The 26,849-nt window shown below is 34.5% G+C and overlaps 3 protein-coding genes across 5 annotated transcripts; 2 read left to right on the top strand and 1 right to left on the bottom strand.

Moving 5' to 3' along the window:
- The first annotated feature begins 492 nt into the window (after window positions 1-492).
- LOC122310896 (7-deoxyloganetin glucosyltransferase-like) lies at window positions 493-2,999 on the top strand. The gene is made up of 2 exons (XM_043125134.1): window positions 493-1,064; window positions 1,871-2,999. The coding sequence occupies exons 1-2, from the start codon at window positions 548-550 to the stop codon at window positions 2,809-2,811; spliced, it is 1,458 nt and encodes a 485-aa protein (XP_042981068.1). The 5' UTR covers window positions 493-547; the 3' UTR covers window positions 2,812-2,999.
- Window positions 3,000-14,697: 11,698 nt separating this feature from the next.
- Window positions 14,698-15,951, top strand: LOC122309756 (protein EXORDIUM-like 2). Its single transcript, XM_043123392.1, has one exon. It carries the CDS (start codon window positions 14,784-14,786, stop codon window positions 15,693-15,695), a length of 912 nt encoding a protein of 303 aa, XP_042979326.1. The 5' UTR covers window positions 14,698-14,783; the 3' UTR covers window positions 15,696-15,951.
- Window positions 15,952-17,936: 1,985 nt separating this feature from the next.
- Window positions 17,937-21,726, bottom strand: LOC122309755 (phospho-2-dehydro-3-deoxyheptonate aldolase 2, chloroplastic-like). Of its 3 annotated transcripts, none has more exons than XM_043123389.1 (5): window positions 21,178-21,724; window positions 20,492-20,769; window positions 19,871-20,147; window positions 19,375-19,620; window positions 17,937-18,454 (listed from the first exon to the last, which is right to left on the bottom strand). In XM_043123389.1, the coding sequence occupies exons 1-5, from the start codon at window positions 21,643-21,645 to the stop codon at window positions 18,185-18,187; spliced, it is 1,539 nt and encodes a 512-aa protein (XP_042979323.1). In that variant the 5' UTR covers window positions 21,646-21,724; the 3' UTR covers window positions 17,937-18,184. The 3 variants fall into 3 exon arrangements, with proteins under 3 accessions (XP_042979323.1, XP_042979325.1, XP_042979324.1); XM_043123391.1 differs by lacking the exon at window positions 17,937-18,454 and adding an exon at window positions 18,853-19,141 and having other exon boundaries at window positions 21,178-21,726; XM_043123390.1 differs by lacking the exon at window positions 17,937-18,454 and adding an exon at window positions 18,853-19,104 and having other exon boundaries at window positions 21,178-21,726.
- Between the last annotated feature and the right edge of the window lie 5,123 nt (window positions 21,727-26,849).

Genomic DNA, 26,849 nt, shown 5'->3' with positions numbered 1-26,849 from the left:
AACTATATTTACTCATTAATATATGGAAAAATATAGTTGCAAGCACAATTGTGTACTAATCTGCGCACTAATTTGATGTGATTGGTCAAAAAGTAGATTTTATTAAAAACAGTATTAATTTAAATTTTAAGTATGAATAAATCAATATAGGTACGCAGATTAGTACGTAACTTTATTTGCATGTAACAAAACTCTTAATATATATACCAATTTAATTTTATTGATAAAAAAATAAATTTTATTAAAAATAATATTAATTTAAATTTTAAATATAAAAAAATTAATATTAATATATATATTAATACGTAACTTTATTACTTTTTTAATTTCAACGGAAAAAAGTAAAAGGTGAAAATTGAAAAAAGAGACGTGACGTCTTCGTCTTCGTCTCCATTTTCACCATTCGTCTTTTACATTTCAAATTCTCTTTTGCCCTCAAGTCGAGATGACGTCTGGGGATGTAAGTTATGAAGAGCCCTAGCTATAAATATACATTCATATCTTGTTCTGCCTATTGAGAGAGAGAGAGAGAGAGAGAGAGAGAGAGATGAGTTCTGTGGAGGATAAGCCTCATGCTGTTTGCTTCCCATTCCCAACTCAAGGCCACCTTAATCCGATGCTCAAACTAGCAAAAGTCCTTCACCATAGAGGCTTCCGCATAACTTTTATCAACACCGAGTTCAATCACAGACGCTTGCTCAAGGCCAGAGGTCCCGATTCCTTGGACGGCCTGCCGGACTTTTGCTTTGAAACCATCCCCGATGGTTTGCCTCCCTCCGATGCTGATGCAACCCAAGACATCCTATCACTGTGTGACTCTATCGCAAAGAATTTCATGGTTCCCTTCCGAAATCTTCTTGCGAAACTTAATGATACTGTCTCCTCGAATGTTCCCCCGGTGAGCTGCATAGTTAGTGATTTAAACATGCATTTCGCCAATACCGTTGCCGAAGAACTGGGAATTCCGATCGTTCTGTTGTGTCCTGTGAGTGCCTTTTTCTTTCTAGGCGGGGCACATACCCGCCGTCTAGCTGTCGAAAGTGGGCTACTTATACCACCCAAAGGTGCGATATATATATTCCTTGGTCCTATTTATTAATTGTACTTGCTTCTTCACAATCTTCCTTTTATCAAACGTCTTCATATGCACTAGTTCTATTTACGATGGAATCTCAAAATCTTGGACGGGAGATTTAACGCAACCTCAGTTTAAATGGAATATTAGAATACACCATATCTATTTTATAATAAAAAATATTTATAATAAAAAATATTTATAATTTAACTTACAATTAATATCAAATCATCTCAATTTATAAAATATTTTTTAGACCAAATATTTCTCACATGTTACATACATACAAATGTTCAAAGCCATGAATTGTACAATATTGATGAAGTCATTGCCTTTTACATTTCATAAAATAGAAATATTAACCTCACTTAAAAAAAACTAGCGGAGGTTTCTAATTGTTTACCATCATGAATACATTGTGAACTATATTAAAAAGATAAAAAATAAATATTCGTTATGGAATCAAGCCTTATACTATATATTTACCTAATCAATAAGTGAGTTGTCATTTTATTCTATCTAAAATTTAAAGATGTGTGTCTTTAAATAGAAATACAAAAAAAAAAACAAATCAAATATTATTAGTTAGGTTGAGGTGTGCGGTGTAAGATTTTCTTGTAGCATTTTTCTTTTAAAAATTTAAAATTGCAACATTTTCTTGCGGATAAGATGTTTCCAGTTAGGCGCATTAGGTGTTCTTTATACGAATGTTCCACTTAGGTTCGAACGTACATGTTAGATGTGATTAATCTTTAATGAACTATATTTTAAAATTTTTGAATGAAAATCATGCAGATGTGAGCCATCTTCCAAACGGGTACATGGACACTACAATTGACTGGATTCCTGGGATGAAAAATATTCGCATCAAGGATCTCAGTAGCGTTCTATTTGCATCAGATCCGAAAGGTATCATGCTGAACTTTGTTTTGGAGGTTTTAGAGAAAGCTTCAAAAGCTTCCGCTATAGTTGTGAACACTTTTGATGCATTGGAGCATGAGGGATTGGATGCTCTTTCTTCATTGTTTCCTCCTGTTTTCTCCATTGGCCCTCTTCATTTGCTTCTCAGGCAGATTCCACAGAACAATTCAAAGTTGAATAATATCGGTTCCAATCTTTGGAAAGATGAAGTTGATTGTCTCGAATGGCTCAATTCTAAGGAACTCAACTCAGTTATTTATGTGAATTTCGGCAGCATCGCAGTCCTAACCCCACAACAAATGGCTGAATTTGCTTACGGACTTGCTAACAGCAATAAAGCCTTCCTGTGGGTGATTAGGCCTGACTTGGTGAAAGGTGACTCGATGATTGTAACCCACGAGTTTTTAAGTAAAACCAAAGATAGAGGTATTGTGGTAAGTTGGTGCCCACAAGAGCATGTGCTTAGCCACCCATCAATCGGAGGATTCTTGACCCATTGCGGATGGAACTCGATGATTGAAAGCATGTGCGCAGGAGTGCCTATGCTTTGCTGGCCATTTGGCGACGACCAGAAGACAAACTGTAGGTTTGCATGCATTGAATGGGGCATTGGCATGGAGATCGATTGTAATGTGAAAAGAGATGAAGTGGAGAAGCTTGTGAGAGAGTTGATGGAGGGAGACAAGGGTAAGGAGATGAAGAAACATGCCACGAAGTGGCAAAAAATGGCAAAGGAAGCAGTTGGTATAAATGGCTCTTCAAACTTAAATCTCGACAAAGTGGTCAAGGAGGTGTTGCTACAGTTGAATCTGTAGATTTTTATTTATATTTGTTGAATATTTTCTTGAAGATTAACTTTATCTACGTACGTATAATGCCTATAGAGATTTAGATCAACTACTACCGAAAAGACTATCCCAAGATTGGGCTTGATTGTTAATGAAGGACATTGAAAAGCACCTGTCTTTGAATATTGTATCCACAATGTCTATGTTTGAGATTTTAATAATTTGATACGTAATTAAGGAAACTAATTATAAAGTAAAGTTAGTGGGGATTTCTTGTAATGGTTACGCATTTTTCATTTATTTTATGAATATATTATTGTGGACTTTATTAAAAAGATGTATATATATATAGCAACATTTTTTGTGGATTATGTTCCACTTAGGTTTGAATCTATACGCTAGACAAAATGTTTAAACTTGGTAAAAAGTTTCAAATGATTACAAGTGATTAATCTTTCAATGAGCTATATCTTAAAATTTTTGAATGACAATATTGCATATGAGAGCCATTTTCCAAATGAGTACATGGACACTACAATTGACTGGATTCCAGGGATGAAAAGTATCCACCTCAAAGATCTCTCTAACTTTATGTTCACATCAAATCCAAAAGATATCGTGCTAAACTTTATTTTGAAGATGGTAGAGAAAGTTTCGAAAGCTTTCGTCATAGTTGTGAACACTTTTGATGCATTGAAGCATGAAGGATTTAGGATTGGACACTCTTTCCTCCATGTTTCCTCCCCTGTTTACTCCATTCACCCTCTTCATTTGCTTCTCAATCAGCTTCCACAAAACAATTCGAAGTTGAATAATATCAGTTCTAACATTTGGAAAGATAAAATTGATTGTCTCGAATGGCTCAATTCCAAGGAACCCAACTTGATTATTTACGTGAATTTTGGCAACATTATAGTCCTAACCTCATCCCAAATAGTCGAGTTTGCTTGCGGACTTGCTAACAATGAGAAAGCTATCCTGTGGGTGATTAGGTCCCAATGGTCTGGACTAGAAATATTAGGTCCCAATGGTCCTTGAACGATGCCATACTCAAAACCCAATATCCCTTTCCATTCCATCTCTCTCAGATTCTGTCTCTCGTACTCTGCCTAAGGCCAGCCAGCAGGGTTCATGTTCGAGTATCGGAAGCATTTTGCTCTCTCTCTTCCCAACGGTGGTTTTTGTTAAAATAGACACAGGCAGCAGGGACCCACGGTAAAACAGCAAGCACAGGTTTGGATGAGATTAGGTCGCGGGAAAAAAAACACACACACACACACAAATCTAAGTCGTTCAATTTGGCTTGGTTGCCACTTAAGATAAGCTGCAGTACACCGGTATTACATGACGCGATAGGTGAACTACACAATTAATAGATCGATATAATTGATTTCGAGTAAAATAGGTATTTTTATTAATACACAATTAATAAATAAGTTTAATAATAGGTGAAATCGATTAATTTGAAATTAATTCGTGATAAATTGTTTTAAATTTTATATTAAAATTATAATTTTATAATTTTCTTCAATTCAACAAATCGTATTCGAATTGACTTATATAATAAAATATTCATAACTTTTTTATTATTTAACAAGAATAGGGGTGGCAATATATAACACGATCCGTTAACATAATACGAACACAACACGATAATAGCGGGTTTGAATTTAATCTTAACGGGTTCGGATCAAAATGGGTTGACCTGTTAAAACACGATTGTTTAACGGGTTGATAACGGGTCAACCTGTTTTGACACGTTATAACCCGTTAAGAAAGTTAAAGTTATAATTATACCCTTATACTTAAATGTACTATTTTTAGAATTTTAATTTTGATATTTTTATTATTTGGATTGTAATTTTGGACTTATAGTTAGTTTTATAATTTTTATAGATATTGTGATTTCAACATTTATATAAAATTATATTAAATTTAATGAGGTCAAAACAATTTATTTTGGGTCTATTCAATCTATTTACATGAATGAGTTGAAACCGACTTAAACGACATGACTCGTTATGTTCATGAATTGTGTTAGGATTCGATATTTTGACAAATAAGCTTAGTGGTCAAGTTCAGATTTATCCTTATAATATAATATATATACCTTGACTCAATACAAATACAATCTGTTAATACAATTTACACCCCTACAAAAAATACTCATAACTTTATACATAGTAAATAATGACCCAACAACATAAATTTTCAACCCCCTACTTAAAAAATAGTATCGTGACTTGTGAGTCAGCGTCCTCCCCCATATCCGTCCTAATCTTGACGTTGGGCTGCGCAGGACCCTTTTTTTTTTAAAAATCTCTTGAAAGCAAGATGTGGTGTATTCTTTACGAATATAGATAAGATAATGCCTCGTAACGTATGCGAGGACGTTCTTTCGATTCCATTATGTATAGCTTTCTATATTTAATTTCAAGTGAAGCCAAAAACTTCTTTTAAATATGAGGAATATTATCTAAAGATTTGAAGTGTACAAACATTATATAATCATTTTTAAAAAAATAAAATTTATTATTAAAAAATTAATTTTTTAAGACGAATCCTGTATTTATTCATTTTTTTAAAAATAATTATACAGCATTTATACATTTATGATTGTAATTATTATTTCTTTTTAAATATATTTCGGTAAACTCTTTTCTTTTTCATTTGGGCTGGACTTCATGTGTTAAAACATCCTTGGAGGCTTATCTCGGCTAGACTTGTCTTGGGGCTGGTCGGTTTGGGTGCTGAGCCACACTCAACACTTTTTACTATTATTTATTATTTTATTATTATTTTTAATTTATTTTTTATTATTATTTAATATTTTATGATTATTTTTTATCTACTTTTTCATTACCATTCATAACATATATTAATATTTCTCAACACCCAAATCCAACCTTAAGCGACCAAACATAGCACATACTTCGTGTTGGTACGCAGGAAGGGAAGTTAATTAGGTCCTTTTCAATTACCTCATTTCTCAACAATCTTACCATTTATTTTAGATTAAATCATTTTTAACTATGTTTATTATTGTGACACATTTGAGATATATAATTTCGTATATCTACCACTTAAAATGTACCACATCAGCAAGTTTAATTATGATGAGAAAATATCGTACGCGACCAATCTATCAAGTATTCCATCCTTCATTGATTTTCATGCCTTTAAACACCATTCTATTCTTGGTAATGAAAAATCATTAAACTTCCAAATTTTCACTTATATTCCAAAAGAAAAAAATAAAAATAAATAAATAAATAAAAAATAAAACCCTTTCTATATGGCACCTTATAGGATACTGCGTGGGCTGCTGCTCATAGACAAAATCTAGTAAGCAAATACACACGACCAAGAAGACGAGGATTATTAACCCAACATATGATCATGATGGGGCTTCAAGTTAATGGTTAAACGAAGGACCAAACCCAACGAAGACGGTGGTCATTTATTTTATTTTATTTTTTTAAAAAATGTGTTTATAAACTGATTTATTGGCATTCCAAACATGTTTTATTTATTTATTTATTTTTAATCGACATTCCCAACATGTTAGTCATCATGTGAAATACTTCGGCGTTTTAGCATTAGATAGTTGAAAAAAAATTATAGATGTTTTGGTATTTTTATAATTATAAAGTGTGTTTAGACACCAACTTATAAATAATAGAGTTATTTATATGAATTATTAACAAATAAAAGAGCAAAAAACCATTAAGTGCATGCTTTCCTCTTGCATCCTAGACTAATCATATATTGTTACTTGGCCTAAAAATCTAGACAGTTTTAATTTTGAGCAGTCTTGAACATATCTCAATCTCAAAAATTAATTAAAAAAAAAAGATTTTTCTCGCACTTATTAACTTACCAATCTCTTCCACAACCAATATTAGAGAATCTAAAGCATAATTGCTTTGATCACCCCAATTCGACCAATGCCCATTACCTACTTTGCTCTGGTCAAAATTCAAAGCTACAATAATTGCTTTCAAAGGCAGGAAATATCCTTTCCAGCTACCACCTTCGTCTCTATCGTTAGTCTTTTAAGAAGTTTTGGACAACTGCATATATATACATATGTACCTATACACACATATATATAGTACCATAACTCAAATCATTAACAAGACAATGCAACCACAACCATATTATATAATTTTTGACTCTGATTTTTCAAATTGGTCGAAAAGAGTACTACTTCTTTGACGTGAGCCAGCCTCTTTGAATTTTCTGCCAATCACGATTCACTCCCATAAATTATATAGCCAGTGGGCCAGTACTCTTTGATCTTGTCCTGATCAAATCAAAGGCTTAAACACACTGTCGTTTCCACGCCAAGAAAATGCCACTTTGGTTTCTATTCCACAATTTCTCAATTTCTCAATTCAATGACTGGCTTTCTAGCTACTTATTTGGCTTCATCTTACGGCTGGCCTCAATAATGCATCTACCAAATCCCCTAAACCAATAATTACTTTTATATGATCTGCGAGTAAAGACTAGAAAGAGGGCTAGCTCGAACATTCTCTGTACCTGTACGTGAATAGTTCTATCCTAATTATTTTATGCATGGACAAAAACATGACTTGGATTTATCTTATTTTTCTTTCTCCAACATTTGACTTTGAATATTGATCATCAATTGAATACTTTTTTCGCATACTGCCCGGCGCAGTACTCATGAGTCCTTGTCACCCATTAACCTTCAGTAGTACTCGAGCCGTCGTCATGTGTTCTTTTTCTTGTGGGTAGATATTCAGCTAGCTAGCACCGTCCTAACTTCTTCTATGTATACATTATTAATTTTGTCCATACACTGAAAAAAAGAAGACCTATTTAGCAGCTTGTCGTTGGACTATAATTTCGTAATAATTTGCTCAACGAACCTTATAGCCACGGCTGATCTTATCATCAGCACCATACACCAGTCGAATGCAGATGAGTTTCCTGCCTAACTGTCGCCACATTAAATGAAATAGTTTCCTCTTAATTATGATATGCTTACTATATATATATATACATCTATATCACTGCTAATCGCTTTCTGCTTACCACGATCTACCCGGCCTTCAATATGACATTGGTTTCTACTGATCAAACTCAATGTACGTTAAGGGTTTTCAGGATTGACCTATCTGTGAAGGCAGAATTTCATGTCGCCTCCGATTTCAATTTATTTTCCCGGTAAAATAAGTTAGATTCGCAAGAAAACCAAGAGGAAGTAGCCAAGATCATAATTTCCACCCCACTTAAGCCTTAAAATTCATGAGAAAGTTGAAATTTGTTATGAATACCTTGAACATGTACAACTAGCTAGTGGAAAGCATCAAGCAGACAGAATGGGATTAAAGTTAAAACTTTTATTACCAGCCCAAGACGTATTTGAAGAAGCAGTAGCAAGTTGGAGGAACAGAAAAATTGCTGTTCCAGCGTTTTTACAGAAAAATTCATTTGTTCGACTTCCCAAGTGTGTTCCTCGAAAGTATATATGCATTCCTTTTCCTCACTATTATTCAAGTCCCAGAAAATGCACCGTAGATATGTCTGAGAATCTGCACTTTTCTCCAGTTTATTAGAATTGCTAGTGCATTTTTTTGTTAGGGAACACATGGCTTGGGTAATTGGGTGCGGTTCCAATTGGAAACACCGCTCGTGGGCTTGTGCAACTTCGATTATAGAAAAAGTTCCATTGGTTAGTGTAATCGTGTCTGCTAGAAAAGTAAGAAGCCAACTTCCCAGCCGTCAGACTCGCCATATTCCTCGATTATTATTATAACAGTTCAATATTACTATTAATATAGTTCGATATATAAATAATACTATATCGAGGACTGCGTCATTACATAGGACTAGGTCTTCGATCGGATGCTTTAGATACATGTCATATATATATATATATATGACTCATGCCTAGCTCTTAGCATAAAGATAAAAAATTGTTAATTATTATTGGAAATAGATAAACTGATAGGTATATAGGCAGCATTATTGGCAAAATTATAAGCTTAACTGTTTGGAGTATCCTAGACTTGTTTATTGAAACGATGATCATGACATAAGGTAGATCAGCAGCATGTTTCCGATCTCCAACTACGTACAGGGCATCATTAATTAATTATAACCAAACTACTTAGATTAAAAAAGGTAAAATAAAATTATAATTAATCACACTAGATAAGATTTATGTAGTTCGATGGGTTCTTGTTCACGTAATTATAAAAAATTTTATTTAAATGATAATCAAAGATATAGTGCAATAACTGTATAAGGAATATTTAATAGAATTATATAATAAATGTTAATTAGCAGGTGTGATACGATTAAGAGTAAAAGAAGGGTTAAAAATTTTTCATTAAAAATCTATAAAAAGACCATAACAGATTATTGTCAGGTAATCAATCTGAGAACTCCGTACATAGAACACCAACACTAGAAATTAAAGGTAAAATCTTAAAACTAATTCAAATTAAAAGAAATTAAATTAGGTCAAAGAAAACCCAAGTAAATACCTAAAGGCAATTCTATTGGCAGTTTTTTTCCCTATAGGATCTGTCATTTTCCATTCAAGCTGGGTTCGTCGACGTTCATGCATGTACTGATCATAACCCTTTTCTCTGAGCTGTTGTGGTGATAGCTAGTTGATCACTAGAATGTGTTGGTCCCCGCTAATTAATATATGCAAACTCGTACTCATGACCAGGTCAATGTGTACATGATGACAATCAATATGTATCTTTCACTTGCGCGGCTACTGTAACTGTTCGTGGGGTACTCAAAACCTGCTTGCATCTAGCTGGTTATCTATGTTTGGAGCCACACGACCTTAATTTGTATTATTATTTATTTATGTTTGGAGTCGGCATGCATCTTGATCTTCTTGACCATCGATCGATCTCAGAAAAAGTACTGTAAATATTAATATATATGCGTCGACATTCTTTCTAACTACAGCCTGTTAATGATCAGCATAATTAATGCAGATGGGATCGAGATCGACGTGGATGTTTTATTTTGGCTATTTAATTTGTTGCAACGCATGCATGCATGGGTGAAATGGCGTTGACAGCTTGGGATTTAAAGTCCACAAAAACTTTGCTGTTGAAATAGATTTTCCGGCCAATTAATTTGCTGCAACACATGATTCGTACGTACTGGGTTCCATCGTTCATCACGACCCAGTACTCATGCATATATCGATGACGGATCGTAGATCGATTCTCTGCATTGATTGCTTGTGTTTCAAAATGGAGATCAGAGGCTTTTAAAGAAAACACACAGTGACACACACACACAATACTACCTAATGATCGAGCAACAACATATCCATCAAAATCTTCATTCCCCCAATACCTTCTTTTTCCTGGAATGATAAGAATAAACGCCCCGACGAGAAAAAGTACTAGTACCTGATCTCATGTGCAGAAAATTTCTTAAGTACGCTCTGCCAATAGAGATGGGAGGCTGCATGCTGCATGCCAGGAAATGATTGTATAGATGGATATGGCCCCAGCTATGGAAGCAAAACAAAAATATGGCAATCATATTAACTTCCGAATCATTATGTGATCTAGTCAATTTTCTATGCTGTAACTCGTACAATGCACCTCTTTGAAATTAGGTTAAGTGCATTTATGACACATCAATTTAGGGTTTGGAAGGTCGCAGTTCGAGTTCCCTACATTATAATTGAGGCAACTGCAATAATTTGGGTGAACCTTGACTAAAGCTGCCTTTCGCAAGTTAGCAACTACAGATTAATGAGTTTAATTTTATTGTACGTGGGACATCTTGAAACTGTAGATCAGAAGGAATGTGGATTGTGGAATCACAAAACTGCTCGTTTTAATATAGTTACTAAGAAATAAGCAATTTAAACAGGACTTAATACATCACATATAAATATATGTAGAGGAATTAATCTATGTACGTGCATCGGAGAAAGTAAACTATATTTACACCAAAAATAGGAAGGAAAACGTGCTCATGAAGGTGTTCTTTTGCACATGACCCCAAAGGAAATTAAGGAAAAGGAAAAAACTCTGCTAGTTCTAGTGTCTTTGTCAGTCACATCTGGTCTGTTTAGTTTTCTCTTTCATTGTGATCTCTGTATCTCATATTCTCAGTACCAAAAATTGAAACGAAAAGGAAAATCCTAAAGATGATTTTGTCCCGTGCATGTCCCATTCTCCGAAAATAATATTACGTCTCCAACTTTTTTTTCTTTTTAATATATATATATATTGGCTTTTGTTATTTTTCTTTTATATTAATTAATCATGCCCGTCAATGATTGCGAATTTATTTGAAATGGCATAAACAATTCAAAGTGAACACGTACACACACCACCCTCAATTCATTAGGGTCGTCGCAATTAGGACAACACTACTTGTGTTTATAAAATTATTTCAAGATGAAATGGACAGTACTTCTTAATTTTAAGGATGATTTTAAGGATGAAAATGGAACTTAAGCCAAATTTTAAGGACAAAAAAAAAAAAAAAGCGTTTGTGCAAACCTGGAGAAGAGGAGAGTGTTTGAAGAAATCTATAAATCTAACTTATTTAAAAAATTAGTTTAATAAGAGATGATTGTTTATTACTTATAAACATACCCAAGACCTTATCAACATTCAATATGAGATTATTTCTCAACATTCTTCTTCATGTGCAAGTCAGTATTTTTTCTAATTATTATTATGGGATAAGTAGTGTGGACCACATTTGTCCTGTGGTATACTTTGATAATATGAATAATTTCATATGCCTAACTCATCTCAAAAACTGATTTAACAAAAAATAATTACTCATTGCTTATAAATATAATCAAGACCTTATTCACAGATAATGTGATATTATTCCCCAACAGATCAACCAAATAAATAAAATTATAAGAAATAAAACATATAAATTATACAAAATGCATGTCTAATTAAAGTAATAAAAATTAAAATAAATGTTGTGTAGACTACAAATTAATTAATGGCCACGTCATACAAATTTTTCGGATGTTTAATGGCTTCCAATTAAGGATGGAGCAGCTGCTAGCTTATGCATTAATCCGAGTTAAAGTACTGATCATCAGGGCCAAACTTTTTGGGCAATCGTCGATTGAGAAGATGAGAAAGTAGCTGTGGTGGAGTTGGTGATTTGGCTTTGCCTGTGAGTGAGAATGGATCCAACCAAACCTATCTGTTTATGACACGACTCAAACATGCATGCATTGTCGTGTAAATGAGACGTTTAGGAGTAGGCAAAAGATCATATGCATCAATATTGTGTTCTCATAAATCGACCAAATCCTAACCTTCTCGTGGGATCGAGGTAAATAAAAACAAATCCAAAAACAAAATAAATCAAAAAGTAAGGAAGATTGTATTATATTTTTAGAAGTGTTATAGTCACAAATATTTTTATAAAAATAAATTTATACATTAATATGATTTGATATAATATATTATATGTATTTTAAAATAAAAATAATTTTATATTTTGACATATCACATCAAAATATATTAGTTTATAAATTTATTTTTATTAAAAAATTCATTATTAAAGTATTTTTATTTTTTATTTAAAATTTTAAACATATTTTAATTATAATCACAGTATGAGTTTAAAATCATCATAGTATGAGTTAACAAGTCGGTGTTAAACCCAAACCACATCGATTTATATTGATTATGCTGCTTAGAATCACTTTTTTTTTTTTGGTTTAATTTTATCGAATTGGTGTAGGTTATACTTATGTCAATTGCTCTCTCTCTCTCTCTCTCTCTCTCTCTCTCTCCGTGATAGTCTATTTATGGGGTCCGATGCGGTGGGAGGGGGGAATGGACCCACTTGACCATAACTCCTCGTGAACGCACGTGTGAATAGTGGGCCAATGTGAAAGTTATCCGAAAGGCGATAACTCTCAACTCTATAAAAGCCTTCGGAATTCATGCCGCTATTGGGCCCCACCAATACCCATAATTTGACCAGTCAGTTGCCGTGTGTGCCGACACTGTCCATAGATAATACTTTGAAACATTCGGCTTCTACATTCTGCCCATTCTTTCCACTGCTAACAAAGCCTTAACAGTTCGATGTGCTTCGGCTCCTTCCTTCTACCATGTCTCCTTTGGTTTGTATCAAGTTCAAATGTATAAATAAATATCATGATAAACTAAAAAATATATATATATATATATATATGTCATTCGTTGTTAATAAGTATCTTGAAGAGCCCTACGTACACACTCATATGGACCCCAAAAAAACATCATGAGCCCGGAACAAAAAGACATGAGAAGAGGAGAGGAACAGAAAACAAGATCATAATACGCGCGTACGTCAATACTCAAAATGTTGATCATGCAAAAGCAGGTCACGTGCTGCGCTCAACTTACGAGCAGTCGGCACCGGCCCACATTTTCCACATTTTCCCACTACCTTCTTTGTAATTTGCATTACCCTTTTAATAATCCTAATAATTAACAGAGAACAGGAAAAAGTGTTGGCGAAAACATTCTCAAAAGTTGTTTTTTTTTTTTAAAATAATAATAACTATTTGAGTATCTGTAGACACTTGGTCCTAAAGAAAACACAAAACAAAAGAAAGCCCCCCCACTACCGCCAACCTAACCTCGATGGTGGGTCCTAAAGTGCTTTGCTCTTTTTCTTATTGTACCATCATGCCTCGTAGCATACAATAAAAGGGTATAAATACTAAGGTGCCCCACCCCACGTAGCTTAAAAAAAAAAGACGGCGAAACTTCGCCCACCCATCTCGTATGGGTCCAAGCTCCAAACTTGAACACAGCTCGATTCTAGACTCTAGTGGGGGCTGAGGTCCCCTAGGATAGGATAGGAGTCAGTATTTGATCTTGATTTAAAAAAATGAAGTGCGTTCCATCATGCGCGACCATATTTAAATATGTAATACCTCAAAATTAAAACTAGTATTGTTGAATCAACCCTATCTCGAAGTTATCAACTCGTTTAGATTAAAAGAATATTTATAAACAATAATAAAATAATTAGATTTAAGATATTTTATTAAATTTTAGAAAATAAGAAAAAAAAATTAAATAAAATATTATAAAATCAAGAATTGTTTGAATAAAAGTTTTTATTTTAAAATTAAAAGAATTGTTTTGTTGTTTATATTTTATTTGTAAGGTTGAAAAATTGCAATAATTAGATAATTATTAAATAAAAAAAATAAAAATAAAAATAAAAAATTAATTTATTTATAAGTAATATTTAAAAATATCTACATAAGAGTTGTATTACTAAACTGTGGTCATTGTCCATCAAAACTCCGCATTGGGCTTCCCCCCATTTCATATATTAAAATTATATCATTTCATTTTACCATTTTAATAAATTTTAAAATAATAAAATATTAAAAAATATTTTAATAATATTTTATTCAATTATTACCTAAAATTAACTCATCACCTCTTATTATCTAAATCAGTAAATCCAAACCAACTTAAACTTACTTCTCAGCGTAGTGGACCCTACCTAGTTACCCACTTACCCTACCCTCCTGTATCAATGTTCATGTTTTTTTTATTTATTTCTGCTCGGAATGTTATGCCCACCGTTCGAACCGAAATTACAGCCAATCCAGGTCCATACGATGAACCTATTGAACCACCCCCATTTCGAATCAACGAATATAATTGACGTCCGCGTCCACGTCACGCCCTCATAATCCAATCAATATCCATTGCAGCATAAACTAGACCACCACGTCATCTCCAAGAACCTTGACAGCCTGGCAGACTTTCCCCACAATTCAACGCCCAACCATGGATCTCCATGTGGCAATGTCTTGATGATGACACCTCCGCTTCAAACAGCTGTATTCCTACCTTCGTCGCCCCGGAACTATAAATACCTTCGTCGCCCCGGAACTATAAACTTAAGCAGCCCTCCTTTCCAACTCAAACTCAGTCTCGAACGAGCTTTGAAGCCTTTCGACCCTCACATCACCCACCATGGCTTTAATTTGTCGTCTCGCCATTCTATTTCTCTTCTGTTCCATCAGCCCCACTGTGTCCGCTTCCGGCCGGAAGCTCACCGCTCTGGTGGAGCAACAGCCGCTCGTACTCAAATACCACAACGGAGCTCTCCTCAAGGGTAACATCGTCGTTAACCTCATCTGGTACGGCCAGTTCACCCCCATCCAACGTTCCATAATCGTGGACTTTATCCAGTCACTGAACTCGCCACGTGCTCCGCTCCCCTCCGCGTCCTCGTGGTGGAAAACGACCGAGAAGTACAAGGGTGGTGCGTCCACCCTCGTCGTCGGGAAACAGATCCTCCATCCGCAATATTCTCTTGGGAAGTCACTCAAAACCACGCACTTGGTGGCCTTGGCCAACAAGGGCAACCAGCTGAACGCCATTAGCGTCGTTCTGACCTCAAAGGATGTCGCTGTCGATGGATTTTGCATGAGTAGGTGCGGGACCCACGGGTCGACTCGTTCTCGTGATGGAAAGACTCGGTCGGCGTATATCTGGGTTGGTAACTCGGAGACTCAGTGCCCAGGTCAGTGCGCGTGGCCCTTTCACCAGCCCATTTACGGTCCACAGACCCCACCTTTGGTGGCGCCCAACGGAGACGTAGGAGTCGACGGGATAATCATTAACCTGGCCACGCTTCTGGCTGGTACCGTTACGAATCCGTTCAACAACGGTTACTTCCAGGGCCCGGCTACGGCGCCTTTGGAGGCCGTATCGGCATGCACGGGGGTTTTCGGGTCTGGAGCGTACCCGGGATACCCGGGTGAGGTCCTGACGGACAAAAGCAGCGGAGCGAGCTACAACGCTAACGGCGTAAACGGGCGGAAGTACCTATTGCCGGCGATGTGGGACCCACAGACGTCAGCCTGCAAAACCCTCGTCTAAAGGAGGAGATAGACAGAGATATATAAATGACGACGTGTCCTAATATGTGTCAGAAAATGTGTGCCCGTATCGTTATGTAAATACGGATGTTGGGGTGGGGGTGTCCGTGTTATGGGGGAATGAAGAGGATAGGCATTCCCATATTTTTGTCGACATTATAAGTTTGTCGTCTTTTGTGACGTGTAAATTTTTCTTTTTCAGAAAATTGCAGAAAAAGATGTTGAAATTGAGAAATAAATAAATATATTATAAAAAAGGGATTTTGGAGTGTGTGGATTGTGATGGGAACAAAAGGGATAGAGATGAATGGGCGGTGGGGCCAGTAGAAATGATGAGCAGTGTGGGATAAAAAGAGACTCATAACTAGGGGTGAGCATCGGCCGGTCCGGACCGGCAAAACCGACCGGACCGGCACTGTTTGGACCGGACCGGACCGGACCGAATTGGGTCCGGTCCGGTCCGGTCCCATTTTTAAGGGACCGAAAAGATTCGGTCCGGTCCCGGTCCGGGAGTTTTTCACCCCGGACCGGACCGGACCGGACCGAATAGGAAAAAAAATATATATATTATTTATATATATTATTTATATAATAGTATTAGCATATTACTAATATATATAATAGTATACTATATGTATATATATATATTAAATATATTACAATATAATTACATAAATATTAAAAAAAATGTCATTAAATATTAGCATATTATATAAATATATAGTTATCATTATTACTATAATTACATATAGTTATTAGTTATAGTATAGTTATTATTACATATATTTATTAGTTATAGTATTATTACTAATAGACTAATAGTATTAGCATATTACTAATATATATATAATACTATATGTATATATATTACAATATATTACAATATAATTACATAAATATTAAAAAAAATGTCATTAGATTAAAAAAAAAAACAAAAAAAAAAGTCAACCTTGGACCGAATGGACCGACCGGACCGGACCGGACCGAATAGGACCGGACCGGACCGGTTCTGATGGAGTTCGGTCCGGTCCAGGGTGGGAAAACCCTGGACCGAATAGGTCCGGTCCGGTCCACAAAACCTCCCCGGACCGGACCGGACCGGACCGAACTCACCCCTACTCATAACTCCTTTGGTGTTTAGGCATTATAGAAAGAGGAATAGAAATGGTAAGCGTTTGGGGGAGGTGTTGGGTGGGGGAGTGGGGACCAAAACGAGGCGGCAGGTCCAGGAGAATCGTGGAGATTTGAGGGGATTTACTTGGCAATAAAGAAGGGAACTGATTCTATAAAGGAAACACGACGAAAAGAGAGATGCGTTTTGTGTTTTGGTTTATTACAAATTCCCTTCCCAAATGATGAAAGGATCTGCTTTTATCCCCCGGATACTATATCTCAATCTCCTTTTAATTTTTTTACCTTTGCTTTTACTTTTCGGACTGTGAGATCGGTTGTTTGTTTGTTTACCTTGACACCTGTAAGTGATTTAAGATCCAAACTTGGAGTGACGTTTTTAGATCAATGTTTAAGTAATTATATAAATATATATATATATGTATCATGGACATTAAACGCACATCAAAAGCAAGTTTTCATTTATAAGATTATACCGTACCTTTTGAAAAAAGAGATCTTTCAGCTATAAAAGGATAACAAAAATAAATTTACAGATTAACGTGTCTTTCTTTTTTTTTTTTAAATATGCCAATCAATGAAAAACCACCTTAAATTTTGTCCCATTTTAAAAGAAGATTGACTATATTTTATAATTATTTATATAAATTTTGTTGCGAATGTTTTTTTTTTTTTATTTGAAATTTTTTATTTGTTGCGAATGTTAGATGTTGGAGAAGAGGCACGATGATGACATTCTTTAACTTAATATGAACCTAAGATAGAAACCGAATGATTTAGGACTAGTTTGGATGGTAACGTATACTTTATTATTATTTATTATTTTATTATTATTTTTTATTTACTTTTTATTATTTTCTATTATTATTTAATACATTTTTATTACTTTTTCACTACTATTAACATATCAATCAATCTTCAGCATCTTCGAATTCTGGCTGCACTTTTGAGACATAATTTGCCAGGTTCGATACCAGGAAAGATACGGTTAACTCTGGAAAATCCGGCAAAACCTGAGAAAAGCATATTCAAAAGTTCAACAATATCGGTAATTATCACTCTTTCATTTATAATTTGATCGCCTGCCGTGGAAGAGATGTTATTCAGAGCATTTATTTCTAGATCCACATAACTGATGCAAGCCTTGCATTTTCGTCGATCATAAAAGCTGTAGTCCAAGTCCATATAATACATTACCATTACTGGTTTTTTTAGTTCTCATTTTATTTCTTTGCCCCAAATTGAATTACCTTTCACACCATCACTACAGAAATCACAGATGCCCCACAAAACAACATCTAAGTTTATAAGAAGAAAACCAACACATCCTAAAGGTTATAACATTAAACAAACAAAAGCCTAGTAGAATCCAATTGAGGCCAGCGAATGCCTTGATCCGATTCTTCTCTTTCGTAGCCGCTCTGCAATAATAAAGGCAAGCTCTAGAGATTGCGAAGCATTCAGCCTTGGGTCACAATGGGTATGGTACCGTGAGCTGAGATCATTATATGTTACAGTTCGTGAGCCTCCCACGCATTCTGTCACATTCTGCCCCGTCATCTCCAAATGAACCCCCCCAGGGTAGCTTCCTTCTTGATCATGTACATCAAAGAATGCTCTCACCTCAGCCTACCAACAACACAATAACATAATTGTTGCTACTATTTTCATTGGTACACCCAAAGAAAGACTAAATATTATTTCCAAAGGAGTAAATGTTTCGAAGTGAGTTTCTTCTGCATCACAGAGGAAGAGAAAACCAAAACAGTAACTACAAAGGAGTGCTACAAGGTGACGGCCCAAAAGAAGTCTATATGAATTACAACATAAAAATGGGGTTTCGGACTTAACTAGAAAGGTTCCAACTTCTTGCTTCTTTATGGGTTTATTCTTAAATGTCTACAACTAAATAAACTAAACTGCTAAGCAATTTACTAATATCTTATGCCAGAAGAACATGTCATCAATAAGGACACCTGTGAATGAGATATTGCTAAAAGAGTTCCAGTCATCTAGGGAGCCAAAAATTTCCAAATCAATCAACAGCTTCTTTTCATAAACTATTTTGCATATGTTCAGTTCACAACCTTGAAATTTTTTTCTTTTTAACAGTTCCATAGTATTGTACAAGTCAACATCTAACCCCCTCCAAAGTAAAGAAGTAGAGGAAAAGGAGTTTTCCTTCAAAGTATTCACCGCCTAAGTTATTTTTGAACTAGTTCTTCCAGACATTCTAACACAAATGTCTTTATGCCGCCTGATGCAGAGTCCTCATATATTTGCAGTTAGCCTCATCAATAAGCAATTGTAGAAGTTCTGTGCCAACCATATACGCCAGCAATAGAGGTAATCAAAATGGGAAATCACAAAAAAGACACTGGTTAAGGTGGCTGAAGATCACAACTATAAGTTGCATGACCTTATGAGGAAATTATATAGAAAACTGATTTTAATCAGTTCTGCAAGATATTTGAATACCAGTGGAAGTAAATCTAACCATCCAAATCTATGTGGCAGATAAAAGATTTAAATGAAGGCATAAACCATACCCTAATTGCATCGAAGGAGCGGGTTTTAAGCCCACAAGGAGCTTTAATGGTATTCCCATGCATGGGGTCACTGACCCAAGTGACAGTTTGACCTTCTCTACGAACAGCTCTGATCAGATGAGGAAGCTTAACTCTCATGTTCTCAGCTCCCATTCTTACAATTATTGTTAATCTTCCTGGCTTGTTCTTGGGATTTAGAATATCTATGAGCCTAACAAGCTCATTCGGATCCATTTTGTCACTCACCTGCAGCACAATGAAATGTTTTATTGGCTCTCAGATTTTTCGCATCAGAGCAAAATTAAGTCATCATCCACAGAAGTAAATTCATTAACACTGGAACAAATAGGAGTACCAAATTTGCACGAGAAAAAATGGTTTTTTGCTGGCTGCCAATGTTTTTTTTTGGTGGGGGGGAGGACTAGCGAAATAATAAAGGGAAATAGGAGTTTCATTGAAATATAAAACATAAATAAAAGCAAAACATTATATATACCTTGATGCCAAGAGGATTGGCAACTCCTCTCAGAAACTCAACATGTGCACCATCAAGTTGGCGGGTACGTTCCCCCACCCAAAGCATGTGAGCAGAGCAATCATAGTACAGCCCAGAAGTAGAATCCTCTCTTGTAAGTGCTTGCTCATAAGGCAGAAGTAAGCATTCATGAGATGTCCAGAAATCTGTTGTGGTCATGATTGGATGTTCAGCAGTCAGTCCAGCAGCACCCATGAATCCAAGGGCCTCGTCCACTCGGTGACCCAGTTCCCGGTACCTATTGAGTCATAGAAAATGACCATTTACTTAATTCTCGGAGAGGAAGGGTAAAAAAAAAAAAAAAACAGCTTAACATAGGAAGCTTTTGCTTGGGGGAAGTGGCGGAAATGTTTCAGTCGATGTAAAGTCTTAACTAAAATAAATATGTAAAAGAGAAAATTGATACGATATATTAAAATTGTACAGAAATTTTTTATTTTAGTAAAATATTAATTCCAACTGTCCTTGTAATATACCTATCGTCCTGCTTTTTAGAAATTTAGGTATGAAAGCTTTAAACGAAGGCAAAAACAAAACGAAATTGGTGGTAAATTAAACTCAGTGAGTCAGTAAGCAATATACCTATCTCCCTGCTCACTGTGCTCCATGAAATCTAGATTCCAGTGGGTGACTCTCTGCATAGCTGCATATCCTCCAGTGGCAAACGCCCTTAAGAGGTTCAAAGTTGCGACGGATTGGCAATAGGCCCTAATCATCCTATCAGGGTCTGGATTTCTTGATTCTTTATCAAATGCATCGCCGTTGATGTTGTCACCTCTGTAACTTGGCAGCTTCACTCCATCCTTCTCTTCAAATGGATCCGATCGAGGCTTTGCAAACTGGCCCGCCATTCTTCCCACCTAAATAATTATAACCACAATCTTTCAAAATTATTCAATTCATAAATATATTCCGCCTCAATGTCGGCTCTCTGAATTTTCCATAATTTCATTAGAGCAATGCTCTTCTTCGTTGTGAATTTGTCATCTCGGGTCACCGGGTTCTAACTGACTTTGTATGTCAAGCATTTAAATAAAAAGCCGGATACGCCACCGGTGTGTCTAGGATGACAGATTCACGAGTCAATAAACATCTCAGAAAAATCCCAATTTCACCTTATCCAAATTGGGCGAGTACCCTGCCCAACTAAATGATCGAATCTAAAATTATCCAGCCCTTCAAACCTCAAGTCCGAATCATTAAGAGGATCTCGGATAAAGAAAAAGAAAAAGAAAACAGACTAATATAAATAAGCCAAAATGTAAGACCTTGATGATAGGCATTTGTCCTCCGAACATGAGAACGACGCCCATCTGGAGAATAACGCGCAAGGTGTCACGAATGTTGTTGGCATTGAACTCCTTGAAGCTCTCAGCACAATCACCACCCTGAAGAAGGAAAGCCTTGCCCATAGAGGCCTCGGCCAGGCGGTCCTCGAGGCTCCTGGCCTCACCGGCGAAGACGATGGGAGGGAAAGACTCGAGGGTGTTGAGGACGGATTCTAGCACGTTTTGATCAGGGTATTCAGGAAGCTGGAGGGCCTTCTTGGCTTTCCAGCTTTCCAGGCTCCATTGGGTTGGAATTGAGGGGGTTATGGCCGCGGGAGATGATTTGGAGGACTTGGAGGGGTCAGCAGCGTGGACGGCTAAGATGGGCTTGTGAGAAGTGGGCAGATAGCTGTGATGGTGGCGGAGAGGAGGTCTGGAGGAGAGGGGAGAGATGGCGGTGAGAATCATCGCGAGAGAGAGAGAGAGAGAGAGAGTCAACGCAGGAGTGCGAGGAAATATCTAGGAGGGAGATCTTTGATTGTCCAACGAAGATCCACTTGTAAAAAATGAATGACATGTTACGACCTTCTATTATTTTTTCATTATTTTTATTATATTTTTTTAATTTTTTTATTTAATTATTAAGAAATTAATTATTAATAAAATTTATAATTTTTTTAATAATTAAGAACAGGTTATTTAAATTCTTTTATAATGTGATTCGCATTTTTATATAAAATCGGTGTAAAATTTATGTATTTTAAACTTATATATATTATTTCTCAAGAATAAAAAGATCGGAGTGTCAGCCGCCTCGAATCCATCGTTAGTTCTCACTAGATTAGATTAATTATAATTATTTTAAAATAAAGATATTTTTACGACATTATTGGTATCAAACTATTCTAAATATTATAAAAGTACACATTCTAAAGTGTAATAATATAAAAGTTTAATATAGTTTAGAGATAACATATTTGTAAAGATTTTTATTTTTTATATCATTTTATAAGAGATAACTCATCATTTTATATCAAATTTTTATTTATTTTTTCTTAATAAATATGCTGTATAAGACTGATGAGAAGAAGAACTCAATTAATTTAACATGAATAAAACAAAATTAAAACAACAGTGCAAGAATGTGTCATGTAGGCAGCTTGATAGAATTAATGACTCATTAGTAATATGTTATATACTGTGGGTCAATGTTAGTCATAGCTAGAATTTTAAGTCAATATATAGGACAATTTTGGTTCAAATTTAGCTACTTGATCCCTAATGGTAAACCAAGATCAAGAAAAAGATGGATTTTTTATGCTTCCAATTTACGCCAATTAAGACCCTTTGCTAGCTAATTGAATCGTTTACTTTTTAATCATCCAAGTACCGGATCGATCGTCCCCGCCGCATCAACGCATGATCTGTGCAACTGATCCTTTTATTTATGTGGTTACTGTTTTACAGAAACTAATTTTCTCTTGAAAAGTTTTAACCCTCGAACAAAGAAAATTAAAATTAGATTGTTACATGGATGAAGTAGGATCAGCTTGGCCGGACAACTAATATTTTGAAAACTGGCCGGGCTGGTGTCTTGTAGGAAAGACAGATAGAAGAACCAAATTTGAAATCTTTGAACTTTGATCAGCATCATGTGAAATTTGATATATCCCCTGTGCTTATACATACAAAGACAGAACTAGAATTTGCATTCTATAAAACACACACATACACGCATATATATATACTAGGAAACACAACGTCCTTTAGACAACGTCCTTTAGACGTTTGCCTAGTGGGAATTATAAATTTGGGTGTTAATCAAAGAAAATGATGAAAATAAAAAATTATATAACCTCTGACATTATGTTAATAAAATAAATATTAATAAAAAGAAATCTAAGAAATTTTGTTGGACCAAAAAATCATAAGTGTTAAATGCTGTAGAGATATGCAATAGAAATTTAAAGTATTCTGGTTAGACAACCTGTTATATCGTTTTGTAGAGTATGACAAGTACTACTGCAATATTGGTATATAAATTTTTATAGATATCCATTTGAGTTTTTTTTTTTTAAACACGTAAAAAAATTTTTAAAAAACTCAACACTGGAAATATATATAATGGCACAAACCATAATACATTTTGACACTTCTAACTATCTCCAATAATCAAAAATACACTTCTGATACAATAGTAAGTAATAACACTAACTATGTAGTTAGACTAAAACCTATACGATTAATGGATGCGTGAAAACTTATAGAGTTTTCACGAGATTCCTAAAGGTAATAGAAATTTCACAATTGAATTTCTAACGGGCTGTTACAATCTCTCCTCCTAAAAAAAAGATTTCGTCCTCGAAATCGAAGTAAGTAAGAAATAACAAATTAAGGAATAGGTGTTGCTTACCAACCTGTTGTCTATTCCGTATATATCTACCTTTGAGATTATGTCATTTTTTTAACTCTCTTACTTTAACCAACAATTATATTATACTTCTTTCCACAAGGTTGGTCAAGTTGTATCGACATACTCTCCAAACCTAAATTTCAAGTAAATAATCTTCCAAAACTCTTTCTTAGAAAAACATAGGCAGTATTCTTTAAGTGTTATTGTAATACCATAGTTAGTAGAGAATTCATCAAAATTAAGCCGTTAACCTCTCTCTCTCTCTCTCTCTCTCTCTCTCTCTTTTTAACAAAAGCGGTGGCCCTCTATTTTAGACCAAACAACTTTGATTCGTAGGATTTTTACAGGTCTTCTGTAGCTATCAGGCGCCGCATAGTTATGACACTACATTGCTCTTCTGTAGGTGTCAGGTGCCGCAGCTATGATACTACATTGTTCTTCTGTAGCTGTCAGGCGTCGCAGCTATGATACTACATCGTTCTTGTCTCTTGTAGAGAAATGCTTCACGAGAGATGATTCGTCATAATTTTCTCTATAAAAGAATTATTCAGTTCATCTTCTTTTACATCTCATCTTCTCCACTTTTCTGAAATCAGTCTGCATTCTTATTCTGCAATCTCTTTCTGCTTTCTCATTTTGCAATGGCTCAGCAATCTTCTCATTACCAATATATGAGGTATTCTGCACCTCGTTCACCAGTTGTTTCTGCTTCTTCCGTAGGTGCTATAATGCAATCCAATAATGATCTGACTAATAAGTCAGATAATGAAATTATCTACGAGCTTGTGAATCTCGGCACCCGATACTCATCAACCATTGTCGCATATTCTCAGCGACTACAATCCAGGACTGGTGGAGTTGACAAACTCCACGAGAATATTTCTATCCTTCAGCGGCTTCTTCTGGAGTCCAACATGAAGATAGAAGCACTAAAGCGAGATAATAGAGATTTAAAATCTTTGCTTAAATCTTCTTTTCGAGTGGCTACTCCTTTAGATAGGAAAGGCATGCAGATTTTTGAAGAGCAAGAGCGTTTAAAGATTGAGGCAAAAAGCCTCAAATTTCTGTAATTTTGCTTCGAGATAAAAAAATAATATTTAACAAATATTCATATTTGTGTTTTTATCTTCTGGTAGATGTTTTATGTGCTCCATTTTTTTTCTTTCAGGGATTTTCATATATATGACATGATCCAATAACTCATATAAATATGCATTTAATCATGCATATCCAAACTCTCGGTTAGACCATTGGAAAAGTTAAATATAGGTTAGAAAATAACCACACAAAGCACATTGTGAGTAAACAATTCTAAACTTCTAAATATCCAGAACAATATAATACCAAAACCATACGTAACTACCATATTGAAATTAATAACCCAACAATAAAATCCAACAAATTCATGGGTCATTACAAGTCCAATTCCACAAATTCCTTTACATACAAGTTAGTATCCTATTTATGTATATAATTATAACAGAGTTTAAAAGTAAAGAAACAAACTTAAAGTTTATATACAAGATAGTGTCTCATTTAAGTATATAATTATACATATATGAACTATATATACATGTCACTGTTCTATTTAAAGGTATAATAATAAAAGTGATAAGTTTAACAAAAAGATATTTAGAGTATCTATAGTGTAGCTTAATTTATAGATTCGACAAAGAGAACATTGAGCTTGTTCTGTCGTAATTGTCCATATTGATTCATCTCTGCACGCAAGTGTATAATCCATTCTTTTTCTAAAATTGCACTTGCAATGTTTGCTAAATATGGTAGGTGCTCCTGTAATAATGAAAAAATATAGAACATAATGTAAGATGTTTTTTTGAATAAATTTATAAAGAGATTTATTACCTTGCCTGTGTACTCTAATAGATGAAATGCTGTAAAATTCAGAATTTCTTCTGCCACCAATCCAAAGGCAACAACTGCTATGCATCCTGTGTCATCTTCTATTTCCAAATATACTCGAGAACTATAATTAATGAGAATATCATTATTGCATAATTTTTATAATTATTATTTTATATTTATTATGTAAAAAATGATAATTTAAAGTATTGAAATAAATTTTTTACCGTGGCTGTCCGATGCTCATATTTTTGCAATTGTAACACGAGAACTTTTCATTATAATCATATCCAGTCGCTTTATTGCAGTTGACATAGGACATATAGTAGAACGGCTGATGCAAATCGAGTAATAAAAATTTTGCTTTAACTGTGAATGTTGATTTCTGCATTAAAAATGAAAAAATAAATTTCTACTATGAATGTAGCAATAAAGTGAATTTAAATAGAAAGAAATAATTTAGTTTTAAAAAAGAAAGTTATACCGTCATTGCCTATGTAGAATCTAAAATTTCAGCAATTTTAGAAATTTTTGTTATTGTCTGCATGGCATTACTTGAACTCGATCCTGTTGATGTATTGAAACCCTTGGCAATGATTTCTTCTAGTAATGCATCATTTTGGGTTGCCCTAAAAAATTATATTAATAATTAAAGCAATGTATGTAGTAAAAAAAAGTTACATTAATAATTAAAACGATGGTTGTAATAAAAAAATAATAATATGTGTTAAAATTATACGATATTATTTTATAATGAATGAAACAATAAATAGTTTAGATTTTATAAAATTAATTATTGAAATAATTTTTTAAAAAAGACAATTTACCATGTACGTAACGAAACCGCAGCTGGTAAAAGAGGATCGATAGTAAACACGCTTGTCACTTGTGATGATAAAGATAGACCTGTATTATAAATATGTGTTAGCAAATATATAAATACATGATAAATAATTAACAAAAGCATTATTTTGAATGAAAAGTACCTTCATAAGAACCAACTTTAATTCGCATTTCAAGAATTATTGGTTTTGTTGCAATGATGTTTGAAATTTGTTGACATTCGTCATGAACAAATCGAGCCCACATTGTTAAAGTTAAAGGATTCAGGCTATACAAATTAGAAATAGAATTAAGTTTGTAATAATAAAAATATTATAATGCGTTAAATAAAAAATGCTATAAATGTAATTAGAGATGTATTTAAACCTCTCATCAATAAGTTGTATATCTTGAACTGTTGCCTTTCCATTAACAGTGTTGACTTCTCTGGGTGGCATCATTTGGATTGCAATAGCTAGAATCTCTATTTCACCAAAATATTTTTTGTTAGTTCATAATTAAACAAAAGCATATAAATATATCTAATAATTATTTATATAGTTATTACCTATTT

This window comes from Carya illinoinensis, chromosome 5, assembly GCF_018687715.1.
Source record: "Carya illinoinensis cultivar Pawnee chromosome 5, C.illinoinensisPawnee_v1, whole genome shotgun sequence".
Taxonomy (NCBI): Eukaryota; Viridiplantae; Streptophyta; class Magnoliopsida; order Fagales; family Juglandaceae; genus Carya; species Carya illinoinensis.
Note: the sequence above shows the minus strand (reverse complement) of the source record. Positions and strands in the feature narration are given on the sequence as shown.

Excerpts from the sequence above, each read along its gene's own strand:
- LOC122310896 (XM_043125134.1), top strand. The coding sequence starts at position 548 with ATGAGTTCTGTGGAGGATAAGCCTCATGCTGTTTGCTTCCCATTCCCA. Across the intron at positions 1,065-1,870 it reads GCTACTTATACCACCCAAAG|ATGTGAGCCATCTTCCAAAC; the intron begins GTGCGATATATA and ends AAAATCATGCAG.
- LOC122309756 (XM_043123392.1), top strand. The coding sequence starts at position 14,784 with ATGGCTTTAATTTGTCGTCTCGCCATTCTATTTCTCTTCTGTTCCATC.
- LOC122309755 (XM_043123389.1), bottom strand. The coding sequence starts at position 21,645 with ATGATTCTCACCGCCATCTCTCCCCTCTCCTCCAGACCTCCTCTCCGC. Across the intron at positions 20,148-20,491 it reads CACAGTGAGCAGGGAGATAG|GTACCGGGAACTGGGTCACC; the intron begins GTATATTGCTTA and ends ATGACTCAATAG. Across the intron at positions 18,455-19,374 it reads GCTCCTTCGATGCAATTAGG|GCTGAGGTGAGAGCATTCTT; the intron begins GTATGGTTTATG and ends TGTTGTTGGTAG.